The sequence below is a fragment of the Babylonia areolata genome, chromosome 4, assembly GCF_041734735.1.
Source record: "Babylonia areolata isolate BAREFJ2019XMU chromosome 4, ASM4173473v1, whole genome shotgun sequence".
NCBI classification, from domain to species: Eukaryota; Metazoa; Mollusca; class Gastropoda; order Neogastropoda; family Buccinidae; genus Babylonia; species Babylonia areolata.
This window is the reverse complement of record NC_134879.1, coordinates 24,742,061-24,764,018: the sequence shown is the minus strand read 5'-3', so window position 1 is coordinate 24,764,018 and position 21,958 is coordinate 24,742,061. Positions and strand designations below refer to the sequence as shown.

General features: G+C 39.3%; 1 protein-coding gene across 2 annotated transcripts in view; it reads left to right on the top strand.

The window, feature by feature from the left end:
* LOC143280989 (uncharacterized) overlaps nt 1–21,545 on the top strand; it is a 79,027-nt gene extending 57,482 nt beyond the window's left edge. For both annotated transcript variants that reach the window (XM_076585839.1, XM_076585838.1), the window contains 13 exons: nt 151–283; nt 963–1,050; nt 2,019–2,080; nt 3,124–3,203; nt 6,698–6,827; nt 7,228–7,374; nt 9,440–9,623; nt 10,246–10,338; nt 11,362–11,413; nt 11,952–12,101; nt 14,388–14,478; nt 15,060–15,112; nt 16,268–21,545. In XM_076585839.1, coding sequence (XP_076441954.1) covers nt 151–283; nt 963–1,050; nt 2,019–2,080; nt 3,124–3,203; nt 6,698–6,827; nt 7,228–7,374; nt 9,440–9,623; nt 10,246–10,338; nt 11,362–11,413; nt 11,952–12,101; nt 14,388–14,478; nt 15,060–15,092 — 1,243 coding nt within the window. In that variant the 3' untranslated portion in view covers nt 15,093–15,112; nt 16,268–21,545. The remainder of the gene's footprint in view (nt 1–150; nt 284–962; nt 1,051–2,018; nt 2,081–3,123; nt 3,204–6,697; nt 6,828–7,227; nt 7,375–9,439; nt 9,624–10,245; nt 10,339–11,361; nt 11,414–11,951; nt 12,102–14,387; nt 14,479–15,059; nt 15,113–16,267) is intronic.
* Nucleotides 21,546–21,958: the final 413 nt, after the last annotated feature.

Below are 21,958 nucleotides of genomic sequence, written 5' to 3'. Positions count from 1 at the left end.
TTTCTGTTTGTTTGGGTTCTAATTTTCCCTCTTGGTCTTTCTTTCCATTCCTCACAGGAGATTAATCCCTCAGAATAGACAACTCCTTTTGCGGTGGGTTTCAACCTGATGGGGGTACAGTAATGGATGTGTTGTCTTGACCCTGTCCAGAAACAGTTTGTTCTGGGAGAACCTGGATGAGCCCAAACTGAACTTTGATGAGTTTGACGAGATGTTCTCCAAGGTGCCTGTCCAGCCCAAGAAGAAATCGAAGGATTCAAAGCCCAAAGCGGCTGTCAAACAGGTCAGTTGGAAGCAATTTTTTTACAAGTGAGGAATCAGTGTTTATACTGATGATCATCATGTTACTATAGCTGTGTGATGACACACCCTCTGTCTGATCCATTGCCTGTTGCAGAAGACCAGTTATCAAAGCTTTTTTTTTTTTCAATTTAATAGAAACCTGATAAAGCAATTTTTAAAAAAAGAAAGAAAAAAAAAAGGAGAGTTAGGGGATTTTGTGTAAAGTTGCCGAAAGGTTCTCAGGATAAAAAAAACTTGTGACCAACATTATGTGGGTTGCATGATATGTTTTGGGTCAAATGGCTGACATGTTTTTTTCCTCTGGACCTTTTGGTCAGCTTTTACACCCATTTATTACTGTTCAACTGTTTAGAAGCTGAATCAGGCCTCACTCTGTTTGAAAATCAGGATTTTCCCATGCCCCTTTTGGGGAAATGCATCAGCTGTCAATACTCTATAAAACTGCAGCGAGGAAACCCTTCTGTTGCACATTTTACCCTGGTCATTTTCAAAACATCTGAATCATCCGCAGTAAGTCTTTCTAACTCAAATCTCCATTGCCACATTACTGAATTACTTTTCACACACAAAAATTTCTTTACAGTTGTCATAGATGTAACGTTGTCAGTTACTTACATGGTCATGTGGTAAGTGGTGATTTTCTGTGTGTTGTGTTGCAGTCTGCCAAAGTGATAGAGGCCAAACGCTCACAAGCTGTGGGCATTCTGCTGTCTACCATTCGTCTGGAGTTGGCAGAAATTGAGCATGGTAAGAAAACGACAATTCTTCTGTGGGGAATAAATGATAAGAAACTGTATTCTCCTGAATGTTGAATTTCTTTTTTTATTCATTTGAAACAGTAGGTTTATTTGTAGCCCCAGTTTGATACTTCTCTTTTTATCCTTTGTGTGCGTGTGTGTGTGTGTGTGTTGTGATGCCGTTTTTTTTCTTCTTTTTTTAAAAACTATTTTATTTTAGTTATTGGAATAATATTTTGTGTTTTACATTTAAAAAATAACAGAATTTTGTTAATAAAATCATCAGATTTAAAACCTAATCAGTTATGTAATGTTGTTCCCTGCCAGAGATAACCAGAATTTCTCAAACAACAACAACAACAAAATCCCAACTTTTTTATTGTAAAGGTTAGAAACATGCTGACAATGTTCATGCAGTCAAGAGATAGGAGGACTGTCCAGAAATCCTTTGCAATGCATCTCAAACAGCAAATGTGAACAACAGTTTTCTTACGTCTGTGAGATTAATTCTTCTTACGTGAATGTTGGTATAGAGCACACAGTACACACTACATGACAAAGCTCATCATTTGTTGATGAGATAAAGAACCATATTTCAGTTCCATGATTGATTAGATGGGGCAGTCATTTAGAAAAGAATAATATTTTAAGAGAAGAAGAAAAAAAATGCATGTCAACAGGAAACAAGAAAATCAGGGGAAAAAAAAGAGATGTGAAGGAGGCATGTCTTACCTTTTCTGAGTGTGAGAAGTTTGCATGAGCTATTTTGTTACTAATGTTGCATGGAACATAGTGTTAATAATTTTACATGGAAAAGTGTTGCTAATGTTACATGGAGCATAGTGTTACTGATGTCACATGGAACATAATGTTTGCTAATGTTACATGGAGCACAGTGTTGGTAATGCTTGCTGCTGTTTTTAACCAGGGATTGGTTGCCTGTTTGTGATCACTAATGGTGAACCCCTCTTGTTGCAGCCATATTGCATCTTGACACCTCTGTGATGGATGCGGAGAAATTTAGAGCCATTTATGAAAATGTGAGTCTATTCTCTGTTGTGTAAATATATATATATATATATATATATATATATATATATATTTCTGTGCTGCTTTGCCTTTGCAAAGCTCTGTTCTGTAGATGTACAAAATTTTATCTGTTTGTATGTGTATGAGAGAGACAGAAACAGGTAGTGAAGTCTTCAGTTTTACCTCTTTCCACTTGAAGTGTTATTAGATATGATTAAAGAGAAGGGGGGAAGAGAGAGGGAGACAGGGGGTGGAGGGCTGGGAGGGGGGGGCGGGTGAGTAGATGCATGTGAACCTGTACATGTATCAGTGACATTATATGTGTGTGTTTGTGTGTGTGTGTGTGTGTGTGCATGCTGATACATGTCTGTGAATGTATGAGATTGTGTGTGCATGTGTATAAAGTATGTGTGTTTAAGAGAGAGAAAGTGCATATGCGTGTGTGTGTGTGTGTGCACATGTGAGCATGCAAATGCATGTGTTGAAAAGAGGAAGAGAGTGTGTATATGGGTAATCATCCTTTGTCTATATTGTGGCGATGATGACTAATGGCCTTCTGTGTTTGTACTGATAAAGTGTGTTTGTTCATTGTATGTTCATTTCTTTGTAATTTTGCATGAATTTGGTTATCCTTTATTAAAATGCACTAAACTTCATCATCTATGTTAAGGGGAAAGTGAATTTGAAAAGAAAAAATTTCAACATTTCTGTGGAAATGAATATTAAGATTAATGTGTTTTTGAAACTTTGTGATATACTTGCTAGCCCCTTCCCATCTTCTGCAGTCTTTTCAAAAAATGAAAAATATTTATATACATCTATTCTTAAACATGTGTAGACTTCTTAAGATTTTGATGTCTATGCCTTATGTTTAATCATTGGAACCATTTATCAAGCACTTACTGTGTCAGATAACAAAACAACACCCCCTCACCCCCACCCCCACCTTTTTTTTTTTTTTTTTTTTTTTTTTTTTTTTTACTGTTTGTTCAGCACTTCCAGTGGAAAGAAGCATGGTGTTATCATATCAGGTTTTCTTTGTGGTTATGCTCAGCGTCCGCTGGATGAAGAGATCAAGTTGATCACCAAGCAGCTGGAGAAGCATCCTGATGTACCCCTCGACAAACCTGAACAGTGAGTGCTTCCTTCACTACACACCCAGCTGATTATAGTTTCGTTTGTACATTACCCTACAACTCCTGTGGGCAAAGTTTGGGATTTTTTTGTTTTGTTTGTTTTGTTTTGTTTTTTGGTCAACATCAGTTGCATGTCCTAGGTTTGTTTGCGTGAATGTGGCTGTACTTTTGTCAAATTTCTTTCGTCATCTTCGACTGGATACAAATTGTTCTTGTGGATATCCTGCAGAGACAGTCGAACACTTTTTACACTGCCCAAATTACAACAGTATAATATTGCTACTCTCCCTGTAGGTAGTACAAACATAAATACTTTATTACAAGGTGACCCAGTTATTAGTTCCCATAAGAATGAACTCATATCCTTGACTGTGCAAGACTTTATTGGACAATCAAAAAGATTCAAGGCTTAAAAGATACACAATGAAATATTATCTGCAGTTATATTGAAAATTTATTTTGACGAATGGCCCCAGTTTCACTCTGTTCTCTCTCTCTCTCTCTCTCTCTCTCTCTCTCTCTCTCTCTCTCTCTCTCTCTCTCTCTCTCTCTCCCTCTCTCTCTCTCTCCATTACATTACTCCTTAGGTGATGTTCACTTTCCCATGTATAATTATTGTTGTTTCCATAGTATTAGTATTATCATTAATATTACTATTGTTGTTGTCAGTGGTAGTTGCAGTAATAGTAGTTTGGGTTTTTTTTGTGTGTTTTTGACTCACTTGTGTAAACAAAGTGATTCTATGTTTTAACCCGGTGTTCGGTTGTCTGTGTGTGTGTGTGTGTGTCTGTGTGTGTGTGTGTCCGTGGTAAACTTTAACATTGACATTTTCTCTGCAACTACTTTGTCAGTTGACACCAAATTTGGCATAAAAATAGGAAAAATCCAGTTCTTTCTAGTCATCTTGTTTAAAACAATATTGCGCTTCTGGGATTGGCACAAAAAAATAAAGAATGAAGCCTAATTATATGCAAACTGCATTTACTGTTATATTTATATTTTTTGTATTCTCTAAACTTGGCACTTTGATCTGATATTCTGACCCAACAGCTAGAGCAGTCATTATTATCATTTTTTGTTCAAACAGGAACTTCTTTTGCTAAGCATGGAATTTTTATTTATTTTGCAAACGTTTTGGTGCAGATAGTAAAAAGGGGAAATTACTCTGTAATGCTAGTGGAGTTAATTTGCTTTAAACTGATCTTTCTCATCTTAAACATTACATTTTGAAACAAGAGAGGCAAGGCCTTCAAGACTGACTTGTGATGCACTTTTTTTTTTTAAATCCCAGCTTTTTATGTATTGAGTATAATTTCAAAATGTAATGTTTATGATGAGAAAGATCAGTTTAAAGCAAACTAAGTTCCCCAGCAGAGTAATTTCCCTTGTTCTGCTATCTACACCAAAACGTTTGCAATAAATAAAACTTCCATGCTTAGCAAAAGAAGTTCCTGTTTGAACAAAAAATGATAATAATGACAGATCCTTTGTTGGGTCGAATATCAGATCAAAGTGCCAAGTTTAGAGAATACAAAAAATATAAATATAACAGTAAATGCATTATACTCAATACATAAAAACTGGGATTTTTTTTAAAGTGTATCACAAGTGAGTCTTGAAGGCCTTGCCTTTCTTGTTTGTTGTTGTATTACTTGTTTAGTTTAGTTTTGTCTTGCACTTCAACTTTCATTTCATTATCAAATAATATGTGTGTGTGTATTTTCGCCATTGCGTTTATGTATTGCTTGTTTTATATGAACAAGCACAATATAGGCTCAGGCTCTTCTCTGTGTGTGGGTTGTTGTTTCATTGTTGTTTGTGGGGGAAGGTGGCAGAATGGTTAAGACGCTCAGCTGCCAATACAGAGAGTCCGTGAGGGTGTGGGTTCGAATCCCGCTCTCGCCCTTTCTCCTAAGTTTGACTGGAAAATCAAACTGAGCGTCTAGTCTTTCGGATGAGACGATAAACCGAGGTCCCGTGTGCAGCACGCACTTGGCGCACTGAAAAAGAACCCATGACAACGAGAGTGTTGTCCTCTGGCGAAATTACGTAAAATGAAATCCACTTTCATAGGTACACAAATATGTAAGCATGCACTCAAGGCCTGACTAAGCGCGTTGGGTTATGCTGCTGGTCAGGCATCTGCTCAACAGATGTGGTGTAGCGTGTATGGATTTGTCCGAACGCAGTGACGCCTCCTTGAGAAAGTGAAACTGAAACTGTTGTTTGTGTATGTGTGTTTGTGTGTATGGTTTTTTGAGGTTTTTGTCAGGTTGTATGGGATGGATACTTACAGTGTTTTTTGATATAATGTAGAATTACACACACAATCAAGAGAGGCAAGGCCTTCTAGACTCGCTTGTGATACACACTTTATCCAGTAAAAGAATCATGAGGGAAAAAAAATTAAGGGATTTTAAAAAAAAAATCATTAGAATGTTTTCTGTATTACATATTATTAAGATTGTGGTTAAAATAGTGGGCATTTCAGCAGGTTTGAACTATGCATGATCGAGCTGGAAGCAAGTAGACTAACAGTGCCAAAGCGTTTCTGCCAATGAAGAACCAAGCTTTATATTCAAACTAACGTCTTTTTTTGCATGATAGATTGATCACTGTGTTTGAGGTGATAACACTGTTTAAATCATGTTATATTGGTTTATCTCAATTGTTTAAGAAATTATTTTAAGTCCACGGTAAAGGAGACGTTGCCAACACCTCAGGCATGCCGCACAACATGAGGCCATTTTCTCCAGATCTGTGCAGACTGGTGTTCGCCAGGCTTACAGAAACTGCTTCTGTCAATTCAAATTTTCTTTTATGTTCATTCTAGTTAATTCAGTATCCACTTTAAGATATTCATATACAGTAAACACGCCAGTGGTGTAGTTAGTGTCACTGTATGTGTTCTGTCCAAAATTTGTATTTCTTTTCTTTCAGTTGCAAACAAGAAAAACAATGTTGTGCCATCTTCTCGCCCAAACATAAGTTCTGGCAAATGGGAATAGCCCAGTTGTGGTTTTCTGGATCTGGAGCCTCATCGAAATAAACTGTTCATGATCCGGAAATACAGCTTAATCTGGAAGACTTACAACCTATTATTAGTAGGACTGTAAAGATTTTTTTCCCCAGTATGTTTATTCCAAAGTTGGTAATGGCAGACAAAGTATTTCCAGAGAAAATGAATTTGTTAGAGTTACCATGGACACACACACACACACACACACACACACACACACACACACACACACAACTGAACACTGGGTTATAACATAGGCTCACTTTGTTTACACAAAAACGAGAATGGTAAATATTCTAGATATTAACTTTGATACAGGTAATATGAGTTTGATTTGTGTGTGTGTGTGTGATTAATGAAGAAATAATAATTTGAGATTTCTCTCTCTTCTTCCATTTCTTTTTTTTTTTTCTTTCAGTTTCTTTACCATTGCTTTTTTGTGATCAAATCTGTGCATGATTTTTTTTCTCCAGATTTTTATATGACCTGAATCAAATCCCCAACTGTTCGGACCGCATCTTCTGCTTCATCTTCCAGTCCACTTTCCAGGAAAACATGTCTGTGATAGAGAACAAACTCAACAACCTCAAAATGACCTGTGAGGTAAACAGCACTACTTTGTCATGTACAGTACGCTCTGCACCAACGCACATGAAAGAAGAATTAATAGCACAGACATAAGAAAACTGCTGTTCACATTCACTGCTTTTTTTGAGATGTATTGCAAAGAATTTCTGGACAGTCCTATCTCTTGGCAGCATGAACATTGCCAGCATGTTTCTAACCTTTACAATAAAAAAAAAAGAGTTGGGTTTTTGTTGTTATTGTTGTTTGAGAAATTCTGGTTATCTTTGGCAGGGAACAACATTACATAACTGATTAGGTTTTAAATCTATTGATTTTATTAGCAAAATGCCATTATTTTAAAATGTAAAAGGCAAAATATGACTCTAAGCAGAGCAGTTTATATAACAACAGACTGAAATACTGCTGCTCTTCACAGATGCTGACATCAGGCCAGGCTGTGAAGCGAATCTTTGGCCTCATCCTAGCTTTGGGCAACTACATGAACGGGGGCAGCCGCACCCGGGGTCAGGCTGACGGCTTTGAGCTGGACATCCTGCCCAAGCTGAAAGATTACAAGGCAAAGGTAGGGAGACAGAGGACTTGTGATTACAAGGCAAAGGTAGGGAGACAGAGTACGTAATTACGAGGCAAAGGTAGGGAGACAGAGGATGTGATTACAGGGCAAAGGTAGGCAGACAGAGGACTTATGATTACAAAGCAAAGGTAGTGAGACAGAAGACATGATTACAAGGCAAAGGTCAGGAGACAGAGGACGTGATTACAAGGCAAAAGTAGGGAGACAGAGGACTTGTGATTACAAGGCAAAGGTAGGGAGACAGAGGACGTGATTACAAGGCAAAAGTAGGGAGACAGAGGACTTGTGATTACAAGGCAAAGGTAGGGAGACAGAGGACGTGATTACGAGGCAAAGGTCGGGAGACAGAGGATGTGATTACAAGGCAAAGGTCGGGAGACAGAGGACTTGTGATTACAAAGCAAAGGTAGGGAGACAGAGGACGTGATTACAAGGCAAAGGTAGGGAGACAGAGGATGTGATTACAAGGCAAAGGTAGGGAGACGGAGGACTTGTGAATACAAGGCAAAGGTAGGGAGACAAAGGACGTGATTACAAGGCAAAGGTCGGGAGACAGAGGATGTGATTACAAGGCAAAGGTTGGGAGACAAAGGATGTGATTACAAGGCAAAGGTCGGGAGACAAAGGACGTGATGACAAAGCAAAGGTAGGGAGACAGAGGACTTGTGATCACAAGGCAAAGGTAGGGAGACAGAGGACTTGTGATCACAAGGCAAAGGTAGGGAGACAGAGGACTTGTGATCACAAGGCAAAGGTAGGGAGACAGAGGACTTGATTACAAGGCAAAGGTAGGGAGACAGAGGACTTGTGTTCACAAGGCAAAGGTAGGGAGACAGAGGACTTGATTACAAGGCAAAGGTAGGGAGACAGAGGACTTGTGATCACAAGGCAAAGGTAGGGGGAGAAAGTTCAGAAAAGTGCAGCTAAACTTGCAGCGCAGAAATCTAAGCATGAGCATTTGACACCTTTGCTCAAAGAGCTTCCTCATTCAGTTCAAAATTGCCACGCTCGCATACCGCTTTTTTGATGGTACACTCCTACATTATCTCTCTTCTTCACTCACATCTTATGAGCCTTCCCAGTCACTTCGATCCTCGGCTGAAAGGTTACTTCCGGTGCCGAACACTTGTCTGAAAACGTTTGGTCACAACTGCCTGGAACTCACTGCCTGCTGACCTGCGGAAGGACTCTTTCAAGCCCCAGCTGAAAACTTATCTTTTTTTGTGTCTTGAATTTGAGTAACATTTGAGTACTCTAATTTGGGTCTAATTTGCTGTTACATGAGGGATGTACCACTTTATCCAGTATAATGTGTGTGTGTGTGTGTGCGCGCGCGCGTTTGTGTGCGCACGCGCGTGTGTGTGTGCGCATGCGTGTGTGTGTGCGCGCATGTGTTTGTGTGTGTGTGTGTGTGTGTTGTTCATGATGCGAGGATGGTGACTGTTTCTTTGTGGTTGATTCTTTTTCTTATGATTGTTGTTTCTCTTTTTGTAACATGTAATTTGTGGAGTGCCATGAGTGATTGTTTGTTATCTGAATTTTCTTGAGAATTGTTGTTTCTTTATTGTTATGTTTAATTTGTGAAGTGCCATGAGTCTGTGATGGAACAGCGTCATCATCATCATTATTATTATTGTTATTATTATTAAGCGCACACGCACACATGCACACACACACACACACACACACACACACACACACACCACACACACACACACACACACACACACACACACACACACACACACACACACACACACACACACACAACACACACACACACACACACACACACACACACACACACACACACACACACACACACACACCACACACACACATCACACACACACAACACACACACACACAACACACACACACACACACACACACACACACACACACACACACACACATACAAACACACTGACTTGCATGCTCAAACTTGTTTGTACACATGCTGCACACAAGCACATGCACACAGAGAGACTTAAACACATCCACATGCTCATGCACATGAAGCTACAAACATGACACAGTCTTTCCGTTGCAGGACAACCGCACCAGCTTGATACACTACATGGTGATGATGTACGTACAGCTGTATGAAATGGATGAGGCCGGAACGGATAACGTCAAACTGCCTCTTCCAGATCCCAGCGACATCACTCAATCTAGTCTTGTCAACTTTGATGACATCGCCAAAGAAATGACCCGGATACGCAAAGACTTTGAATGTGAGTCAGAGTGAAACTTGGGGTTGGCAAAAGTCAGAATATGAACTAGGTACAGACTGTGATTTGGATTAAAAAAAATAATAATTAAAAAAAAATTTAAAAAAACATGAGCCATGATCACAGGCAAGCTGTTTATCCAGCCACTGAATGTAAATGAATGGAATGAAAGGATGATACTATACTCAGGCATTCAAACATTATCTGGAACAAAGAACACAAGACAAGCAATACATTTCTGCATCAGAGGAAGTGAGTATGGCATCTATTTTCTTCTTCTTCTTCTGTTTTTTTTTAATTCTCTGACAGTTTCTCTCTCTCTTCAGCTGTACTGAATTTTGATCATTGAGACGTTATAATCATGTTAATCGTTCTATGTTCTTGGCTCCCTGAACCCAACACAATCCCATCCTCTTTATCCCTGGATTCTTCTGTAATGCCCCTCTCATCCCCTCCACCCTTGCTCTCCCACAGCATAGACTCAGTTTTTTCCATTCAGTCTTGACTGTTTCCAGAAGGATTCCCTCTGAGAGAAATTCTCCATTGTTAGTCTGAATCTTTAAAGCACTTGTTCTGGCAGTGTCTGTACCAGGAATGATAGCTGTGTGTGAATTTGGTGTTTCAGTGGCAGAGAACAAAGCCGGCATAGTCCTCAGAAAGGCGACCGCCGACACACGGGAGCCATTTGAGGCCATCATGCAGTCATTCTTTGAGAAAGGTGATTTCAATGTTGTCACGTAATTGGTGGGACCGTTCATGCTTCTAGTGTGCTTACCAGAATTGTTGTTTTAAGTTTTTGTTTACTTGTCCAGTGTTTTATTTGACATTTGTCTATGTATGTGTGTGTGTATGTGTTTGTATTTGTGGGCATATATGTGATATATGTGCATGTGTTGCCCCACTTTATGTCACCCGTCTGAGTACTTACTTTTGATTTTAAAGTTTATGTGATGGAGAAGGAGTATAAAGTTGGTTAGGGTGATGCTTTCTACGATTATCAAAATAATCAGCCTATTGCATGCCAGCATGCATATATACAGTGCATAACTGGACAGCGTATTGGTTAGGTGAATGCATTGTCCATTTTTGTGGTTGATGATCAAACACACACGCATAATCTAAAAGGCATCACTGCTAAGCCAGCCACACATTTCTGCTCTTTGGAACTCCCTGTGTGTATGATAATTACAATAACAAGGAGCAGAGCCAGCATTTCTTTCCACCACTTCTTTCAATCCAAAGGCAAGTGCAAAAGCATTCCAGTATTAACTTCAGAATTCTGAAATCAGCAGAGAGACAGATGGATTGCATGGTTCCTAAACACTTGGACAATGTAGAACAAATTCTAAAACTGATGCAGAATGTAAAGCTCATGTTGTTGTCAAGCTCATGTTGTTGTCATAAGAAGAAAAGTGTCCACTCTTTGATACAAGATCTCACAAAAGAAGCTTGTCACCAAGGTGGTGACATTGAATTTTAGCAAATATGTTACCAGTCAACTGCATTTGGATGGAAAGGTTTAAGAACTGAATCATAGGTTTTCTTTTTGTTTGTTTTTTGTTTGTTTGTTTTTGTTATGTATTGTTTTGTCTTGCAAGCAAGTTTCTTTTTCAGTCAAGAATCTTTAGGTGTCAGCAGAGAAGCATGTTGGTGAAAGTGAGTTTTTATGATGTGAATTCTGAAAGTGTTTGTGCGCATTTTTTTTTGTAAATGTTTGTATTAATTTTTTTTTTTTTCTCAGGAAAACAAGACTTTGCTGATCAGGAAGAAACAGTGAAAGAATGTGCTAAAACGTGAGTCCTTTCACTTCACATTCATTGCTTACAGCCTGTTGGGAATCAGCCATCAGAGATTGAATAGTCAGCCTTTTGTACAGCTCTTAGAATATGTTTAAAGGAAAAAAAGTTTAACTTTAAAATATACTTCTAATATTCACAGAATCTTTTAAAGAGTACACATATACATTGCACTTGGTTGTTAGTTAAAATGTTGCTGAAACATTTTTCTTAACTTCAAGTTGAAAGTTATATGCTTCTGTGTGTGTGTGTGTGTGTTGAGCAAGGGGAAAAAACCCTTACAATAGACAAGGTACATTTAGGTTTGAAAAGAAGTATTGTTTTACATCAGTATGTAAAAGATTGTGTTGTACATCATTTTTTTTACCATTATTATTACTATTATCATCATTGTTTTTGTCACTGTTTTTAATCATTACTGTAGAATTGTAGCAGTACAGCTTTGGGTGGTGATTTTGAACTGCTGTCATTGTGTTTCAACCAGCAAATATAACTAGTTAGTCTAGTTCTGTTTGTGTTTTTTCTGCCGACACAGGTTCAGCGAGACGGTGCAGTTTTTCTGTGTCAAGCCCAAGTCCGGAGACAAGGTGGTCACTCCAGAGTACTTCTTTTCCTTGTGGCACTCCTTCTGCCAAGACTTCAAGGACCATTGGAAAAAGGAGCAGCAGCGCATCATCAAGCACAGGTATGCAGCTTGGCCGAGTGGTTAAAAGCACTGGATTCAAAATTCAGTGGGATATTTTCCAGTCAGGTTCGTATCCTGCTCACAGCAACAGTTCTGGAGGAAGGTAAAGTATGCAGCTTGGCAGAGTGGTTAAAAGCACTGGATTCAGAATTCAGTGGGATATTTTCCAGTCAGGTTCCTATCCTGCTCACAGCAGCAGTTCTGGAGGAAGGTAAAGTATGCAGCTTGGCAGAGTGGTTAAAAGCACTGGATTCAGAATTCAGTGGGAGATTTTCCAGTCAGGTTCCTATCCTGCTCACAGCAGCAGTTCTGGAGGAAGGTAAAGTATGCAGCTTGGCAGAGTGGTTAAAAGCACTGGATTCAGAATTCAGTGGGATATTTTCCAGTCAGGTTCGTATCCTGCTCACAGCAGCAGTTCTGGAGGAAGGTAGCATTGAGATGCTTATCTGCCAGTACAGTGTTTAGTGAGGGTCTGGGTTCAAATCTCGGTCTCACCCTTTTTCCCACCAAGTTTGACTGGAAAATCAAACTGAGCATATATCCATTTAGGATGATAGGATAAACTGAAGTCCTGTATGCAGCACACACTTGGCTTACTGAGAAAGAACTCATGGCAACATAAGTGTTGTCCTCTGGCAAAATTCTGTAGAAGAAATCCACTGTGATAGGTACACAGATATGTCTACATGCACACAGGGCTTGGCTGGTGCATTGGGTTATGCTGTTTGTCAGGCATCTGGCAAGATGTGATGTAGCTTTCTCTGTGGCTGCCTTCACCTCTACACTCCATCTCGCTCACTACGATCAGCTTCGGATCCACTCTATTTACGCATACCCAGATTCAAACTCTCGACTGTTGGCCGCCGTTCTTTCTCTGTCTCTGGACCTTGCAGTTGGAATGAACTTCCTCTTTCGCTTCATCAAGTCTCCACACTCAGCTCTTTCAAGTCTGGCCTTAAAACCCACCTCTTCCCAAAATAGCCTCACTTCCCTGCCTCTTCCTTGTCTTCAGTTTCTCCAGTTTTAGATTTATGTGTGCGTGAGAATGACTGGTACAAAAGCGCTTTGATTTGTCTATGCACAAGATTCAGCGCTATATAAATACCATTTTTATTATTATTATTATTATTATTATTCATGGATTTGCCTGAACACAATGACTCCTCTTTGAGAAACTGAAACTATGCAGCACTTTCTTTCTAGTGCCAAGAATATACCATATAGTAGATGCTGGTTGAGGCCCAACACTCGGCTTATATCACAGATTGACATAAGTTTACATTTGGGCCAACAGCAAAGTGAGAGCTGTATTATCAATGGTTTCTCCAGTCAGTGGGAAACCATTTACAGCTTAGTCTTTTGTAAAGGACTATGACTCTCAAACTAGGAGGCAAAATTGCACTGGCTCTTAGTGCTGCAGCCTTATGGGCTAGTTGGCCTTTGGGAACCATCCCAACGCTGACTGTCCTAAAACCTTCTTGGCAGAGAGAGTGGGGATGTACTTGGGCAAGACACTCTCCACTATAATCAAATTCTAGCCCAAATAGTCGGAACAGCAGTTGCCTCCTCTGCTGTTCTGATGGTCATAGTCGGACATGACTGACTATCATATATTGTTAGATGCTGGTTGTCTCAGTGCCATGATAACTAATGATCATGATGCTGATAACGATAACTGCTTCTACAGTGGGTTTTTTTGTGTGTGTGTTTTTTTTTCTTTAATAAGACCTGTCAGGTGTGTACTCACAACACTCAAGCATGTACATATGCTCTCACTGGCACTGCTTTGCTTTTTTTGTTGTTGTTGTTGTTGTATTCTTTCCAGCTGCTCCTTTTCTCGGTCACGTGATTGAATTCATCTGTTCAAGGTGTGCTCTTTATGTTCTTTTAGCTGAGAAGCAAGAAACAGTGGGAAACGTTAAGTTGGTGATTGAGGCTTTATTCTGGCACAACTGGTAAGGAGGAAAATGTAATTTCCCTCAGCCATCTTATAACCAGATTGTGTGTGTGTCTTACAACAGAAACATGTACAGTCATTAACTCCTTGACTGCCGAACATTGGCGAAGTGAAATCAGTGTGACATGAATTTAAAATACAAGAATGGTTAAGTTTCTTTTTGTGTGTTGTGTAATTGATTTTAAAGAATAAAAGTAATGCAATCCCAGCTGGGAGTCCAAATTCTAAAACATGACGATGTCTTCAGTTCAGGCAACAACGGCACACTGATGAGTGTACTTGACAGCAGCTGTGCAGGGGTTAATGAACCAGTGCTGTCCTGATTTCAGGATCCGTGAAGCAGAGAGCAGGCTACGCAAGATGCAGGAGACCAAGAGGGCGTCATCCATACCCACCCGGCCTATCACGCAGGGTGGACTGGTGAGCAGTTTGTCTTGATGCATTTCCTCTGTCAAGTCTTGTTGTCTTCTTCATGTTCAGTGGTAGGGGCATTACTCTAGGGTGGCTCATTTCATTTCAGAGTTTGTCCACATACATACAGGTGATGAAAGGTGCAGTGAGGTCACCCAGGAGAGAAGACCTCCTCATTGTGCTGTGTCATCTCCATGATGTTCTGAAATAAATTTTCTTGCCATTTAGTGTGCACTCAGGATTGTGATGGGTTTTGCTGAAGTTTGTATGTGAGTTTAGCTGTGCTCTGTGTGTGTGTGAGAGAGAGAGAGAGAGAGAGAGAGAGAGATTTTGGCAGAGGTCAAGACATTTCCTTTGATCTGACTAGAAATCTTGTATTTGTGGGAATGATTTTTTTTTTTTTTTTTTTTTTTTTAAAGTAAATGGAGCATGGGATTATGTAGTGTAAGCATTCTTATACATAGTACCTAATGTCTTTTGTTATGACAATGCTGAACATTGATGTCACCCAAATAACACACACAAAAGAAAGAAAAAGAGAAAGTTCCTAATAAACAGTGGACATCAGCACAGAATCTTTCCTTTTGCAGAAGGACAAAATGATCCGCATGAAGAAAAGATAGCCCAACACAGTATGTCACAGGTGAGTGTAGCTACCCTGGTATATGTAAAGCAGGGTTGTACTGGGGTTCATTCATTCATTTATTCATTCATTTAAAGCAAACCAGTCAGTAAATGAATACACTTGTTCATTCACTTTTAGCTACAGTCAGGTATTTCATTTGCCTCTGCTAGCATTCTAGCTGTGATGACCTAGAGGTAACGCGTTTGCCTAGGAAGCGAGAGAATCTGAGCACGCTGGTTCAAATCACGGCTCAGCCGCCAATATTTTCTCCCCCTCCACTAGAGTTTGAATGGTGGTCTGGATGCTAGTCATTCGGATGAGACGATAAACCGAGGTCCTGTGTGCAGCATGCACTTAGCGCACGTAAAAGAACCCACAGCAACAAAAGGGTTGTTCCTTGCAAATTCTATAGAAAAATCCACTTTGATAGGAAAAACAAATAAAACTGCACACAGGAAAAAAACAAACAAAGAAATGGGTGGTGCTGTAGTGTAGCGACGCGTTCTCCCTGGGGAGAGCAGCCCGAATTTCACACAGAGAAATCTGTTGTGATAAAAATAACTACAAATACAAATACAGACTGATTGTGCTGCTGCTGATGTCACATCTGGGAAAACAGTTTCCAGGCTGATGATGCCAGTGGACTCTGTTTCACTGTGTGGTTTATCCAGTGTATGAAGCTTACATGTGTTCACAGTGCGTTTTACTTCCGAATTTGGGGTGTGGGGGTGGATCACATGCACTGTGATGGAAAATACTGCAGTGGATCTTGCCCTGGACATCTTTGAAGATGCGTCAGCTGAAAACCAAGTATATACCACATGTCTGACTGAGGCGCTCTCAGCATATTGACCATGTGTGGATTGAGGAGGGGGGTTGATATTCACATTTCATACTGGTCTATTTGATTTCAGATTAGTTTAGCTATTGTGCCTTGTGAGCTGAGTTTGCTAAGAATTGAAGAAGGGGGTTAACATTGACAATATATTCTCATCCATTTTATCTCAAATTACTATTGGTATTGTGCCTGTGAGATGAGTTTGTCAAGCTTTGAGGAGGAGACTGATAACCTCAGTTTGCCCTAACACTGTTTGATGTGAAATCAGTGCAGCTGTAGTGCCTAGGAGTTCAGTTCATCAAGTATTACACGATGGTACTTTCTGTTTCTTCCAGAGAGGATGAGTGTTTCGTCGGCCTGGTGGGTGCAGAGTACGGAGCATGCCGGGAGCATGTTGCGGGACTGGTGTATTCCTGTCTTCCTGTTGGACACTGTGGAAAATTGGACATCTTGACACATATGGAGGACTTGACATCTGGGCACATGTTGAGGACTTGACATCTTGACACATAAGGAGAACTTGACATCTGGGCACATAAGGAGGACTTGACATCTGGACACATAAGGAGGACTTGACATCTGGACACATAAGGAGGACTTTGACTTGTAACATACATCTTGACACAACATGAGGATTTTGACTTCTAACATACATCTTGACACAACATGAGGACTTTGACTTCTAACATACATCTTGACACAACATGAGGACTTTGACTTCTAACATACATCTTGACGCAACATGAAGACTTTGACTAATAACACATCTTGGCACAAAATGAGGACTTTTGCTTGAAAAACAGACGTCCTGGCATAAAGTGAGGACTTTCACTCATAAAACAGACATCTTGACACAAAATGAGGACTTTGACTTATAAAACAGACATCTTTGCATAAAATGAGGACTTAGACTTATAAAACAGACATCTTGACACAAAATGAGGACTTTGACTTAAAAAACAGACATCTTGACACAAAATGAGGACTTTGACTCATAAAACAGACATCTTGACACAAAATGAGGACTTTGACTTATAAAACAGATATCTTGACACAAAATGAGGACTTTGACTTAAAAAACAGACATCTTGACAGAGAATGAGGACTTTGACATATAAAACAGACATCTTGACATAAAACAAGGACTTTGACATAAAACCACATGATTTATTGATGTTGAAACTGATGTCCAACTCTGACAGAATGGGAGTCTGTGAAATGTGTCGTCTGATGTGTACAAACGATACCACATGGTATGTGTGCATGTTAGGCAGTGAAGGTGCCATGGCTTTGGACTGCAACGCTGATGAGATTTCTGAAAACCAAAAAATAAAAGAAAAAAGAAAAACTTTGGATAGGATGAGAGTTGAAAAATCTTTGTTTTGCTTTCCATTTTTCTTTTTTTTTTTTTTTTTTTTTTTTTTTAGAGCAGTCGCTTGCAATACTGTTATCGCAATATTGCTGCTTCTTTGTCCTGTGTAGCCTGGATAGCCTGGTGATATTCAAAGCAAAGATTCAGTTCACATCATGGTAAATACTTGCAATGATAATACATGCAATAATCATTTTGATCTGTTGAAGGAGCATGAGAAGAAAAAAAAAGATGAAGATGTGCCTCATGTTATGTATGGGGAAAATGTGATAGAAATGGTTGTGTTGTGTTTGTTATGTGTATGACTGAGCACAGGTTCCCAGCAGCAGTGCTGGTGGGTATAGAGACAGTGCATTTCTCCTTTCCTGTCTTGTGATCAAGCGATTTCTCTCACACAGAGCTGTGTTGAAAAGCTTCGTTTGTGCACTGAGGGTTTTAGCAGGAAAAAATATCTGTTCAAAGCTTTATTTGTTGTTGACTGAATCCCCGAAAGTCATTCCTAACACTGCTGCCATGCAGCATGTGATGATATTCCTTGTCAGTGTAATGTGACCCTGGCTGACATTCCTACAGCAGTGCTGTCTTGTGTCATCTCTCTTGATGTGCCAGTGTCTGATAGCATTCCTTACACTGCCAGGTGACTGTGCTGTTGTTTGTCATGTGACCTGTCACACTTGGTGACAGTGTGTGGCATTCCTGATCAAGACACGCTGTGTGACATGTGCCAACGCTCCTGCCAGCAACCTGTGACTGTTTGGTCTTTCTCACTTTTGTGACAAGGGACATCCAGGCGGCTGACTATGTCTCTCATGCTGGACTTGAAATGGCATTCTGCAAGACGAACAATGATATGGGGTTCTCAGAAAGTTGAGGACCATTTGGGAATTTGCACTGTTTACTTTTGAGGGGCATGGTAAGATAATGCTGAATTTCTGGGAAACAGTGGTGCTGGCAGCCATTGTAATGAGCGCCACTCATACCCAGAGCTGCTTTCTTATACATTTCCATTTCTCACAATGAAAAACCACAGCTTTCATTTATAAACCACTGAATGACTTGTAACAGTTTGGCTGAAACATTGACCAGCATGGTCTCACTGCTCACAATCATTGGCATTTACTTCACCTTTTGTTCCTGTTACTACATTCATGGTTCAGAAGAACCAGGCCAGAATTCCCATTTGTTTTCAGCTGCCAGGGCTTTTGACAGCAATGCTGTCACTGTCTTTGTTATATAATTCCAAAAGGAAACTGTCAGTGCATTTATTAAACATTGTTATGGGAAAAAACATTGTTAAGGGATTGTTAGAATTTCAAAAAAGAAAAGAAACATTGTCATTGCAAATGATGTGACTGAAACACAAGTCAGCAATGACCAGGAAAGAATTACCACATGTTATTTATGTTATTTCTGTGCACCAACTTGACAAAGTGTTGTTGTATGGAAAAAAAATGTTTCAGCCAGGGAAGAACCGGATGCTCAACTTCAAAAATCATTTAGTGATTTGATTTTGTTGGTAAAGCTGACATAATGGAATGAACCTGGGGATAACTGGAAGCTTCATTAATTTCAGCATTGCCTGCTTTGTGTTATTAACACCAATCACATGGAAAGGTGGCCTGTAAGTATAGAAAGAAGCAGGACTGGCACATGATAGAATTCTAAGACTTTTATAGCTTGAAAGTCACGGCATGTGTTGCTTAGTTCATCTGCTTGCTGCCAGTTGTTTTGCACCTCTTGAATCATAAGATACCATGTGCATTTGTATTGTTTTAGGAACAAATCTAGATGAAATATTGAAATAATTCTTCTTCTTCTCTTTTTTTTTGAGGGGTATTGAATTATTTGTTTTACATCTACAAGTGTGACATTTTGTTCTTGTTTTTTGCTTATCTGCTGCTTGTAGTTACCTTTTTCTGCAAGGTATAAATGATGCTATCTGCTGTATAAACTACAGTTGCTGAAGTTGTAAAGCTGAGTTCAAAATTGGTTGTTCACAGTTCAGCCTTTGCACTTTGAACAAACATGTCACGACCAATGAAACCTGTGCAAACACAAAATAGTATTTTGTGGAAAGTGCTTTTGAAAGAGCTGTTTCGGATTATTTTCCTTTGATATGGATGACACACACATAGAACAAAAAATACTTAATGTTCGGAAATGAAAGATACAGATGTGCGTCAGTCTTCCTTGTTTCAGTGAAGTCAATGTCCAGCACACTAAACCTGGGGTTTTGTTTGAGATGTGCATTGACATGATCAGAAATACATTGTTTTCCAAAATCCTGACTCAGAGGCTGTGACACAGTGAAGAAACTGTTTTAGGATTATTTTTATGGTAAACACCAGTTTGTTTTGTGTGTCTGACAAGCCCCAAAGCTACACATCACAGTTTTGTATCTCCCATGGCCATCGAGCAGCAGGGGGGTTTTTTGGGTTTTTTTTTTGTTTGTTTTTTTGTTGTTGTTGTTGTTTTGTTTTGTCTTTCAGAGTCAGCATGTGCATACTTCCTAATTTAGAATTGGAAGTGGGTGTTCAGATGTGAAGACATTGGTTATGAACAATATCACTTAGTGAAGATGTTCAAGTTACAGAATACTGTTATTTCAAACTCCATTATTTAATTTTGCATCCTGTTATTGGTATAACTATAAGGCCACCTTGGTTTTCAAAACAAAACAAAAAAGCGAAATCTAGCAGAAGGCACTGGAGAAGCACTTTTTTGTGCTGTCAGCTGACAACTTATTGGCAAGGAACAGGTTGGAATATTGTGCTGTAGGAGACATAATGTCTAATATTGTGGCAGACCTGGTGGTATAGCCTGCCAGGATTCTTAACCTGCATTCTGTTGGCAGACAGTAGATTTCGTGGTCCGAAAAGTCACAATCCAGCATCATGTATGTGAACGTTGGACCGGGTCATGTCTTGACATGGCGCAGGTAGCTTTTTAAACACTGACTGGACCCAAAACTGCCAGCAGATAAGATGGTTGATTATTTTTTATTTGAAGAATTTGTAAGTACAGTGAAATTTGCATCAAATGTGATATCACCATGTATCGGCAGAGCACAACATGGTTGTGAATTACAGAAGTTGTGCATCTACAACGGATACACTTGATTGTGGCTGGAACTTTGATTGTGGTTGGGATTTTTATATTTAGTGGGGAAAATTGGTTGTGTTTGTGGAGTCACCAATTCTTTTACCGAAGAAGACTAGCTAATTGTGAAGTATGCCTTTAAGTATGTTTGTGTGCGTGAGTCTATACTTGTACATGAATATGTGTATGTAGTATGTACACTTTTTATGTGTATGTACATGCTATTTGATGTTACTGGAACAATGAGCAATGCATGCTTCTTTACTCTGTTTGTTTTTTTCCTTCTTTTTCCTCACCCGTTTTGGTGAACAGTGGTAGAATCTGCAAGTATATGTGCCCGTTCAGATATATCCCATGGGGTAATCTCAAATTATTTAAACAAAAAACTAACAAAACTTCTCTGTCTTCATCTGCCTCACCCATGCCTATCAAAATGCAATATTCAGGGTTGTGTGTATGGACGGAACACACATTTTTATATGATCTGAAGAAGTGTTCCATCATATGTACAGTCAGGAAATTTTTCTCTCTACAGCTGTTTGAATCTCTGCATCTTCCCTTTGCATTTGGGATGGCTTCAGATTAGGCTTCTTTGACTGGTTTGTGTGTGAAAAAAAAACTCAGTTAAAGTAACTGATCACTGGCCTCAGATGTCCAAGGACTGTAGTTTCTAGAAAATCCCTGGACCAATTTCAGTGGAGAACTATCCCAAGAACAACAGAATTGTTTTATCTATTAATAGTTTCTGGGAAATCCCTGGACCAATTTCAATGTAGAACTTTCCCAAGAACACAGATTGTTTTATCTGGTAAGGTAATCACATTCTTATACCTCTTGTTTTACCTCATGATGGAGTCATCAAACCTAAAAATGTGGATAAACAGGTCTCAGTGATGGGTGATCAAGGTGATTTGCATCAAAGGTAAGTAGCCTGATTAAGTAGAAATCCTGGGGGTATGTATAACATGACTTAGGAGAATACACGAGGGTTTGCTGCTTTATTTGGTTTGTGCATTTTTAAAATGAGGACTGGAGCTCCTGTTTGTGATACGATAGATTCCTGACAGATGCTGCTGGAATTTTGTAATGAATGCAGTTTATTTGTACGCCTTCAGTTTATTAAAGAAATGTTACTCAATGACTTACTGTTTTGTGTTTTGTCTTTCACTTTCATGTCTTGTTGTTGTAATTTTACTTCAACATCATTTCAGCAGTTTCCACATTATTCTAAAATTACATGCCATGGATTGTGTTGTTGCTGAATAAGTTTTTTTTCATTCTTTGAAACTCAGCAAATATAGGTGAAACATACACCGAAAATTAGATAGATCTGATGTAGACACATAAAATAGTGCCATAAGCAGAATGCTCTGAGCTGAATCAATTTCTCAAAAGAAAATTCAGAGAGCTCTTTCTGAGAAGAGCACATGGTGTCAGTGCAGCACTTTTTCCATCTGTATAAACACATAGTTTTGTTGTTGTTTGTTTTTCCTGCATAATTAAGCCATTTAAAACTCCCTTTGCTTCAGTGGGTTTCTTCACGTTTCACCCACAA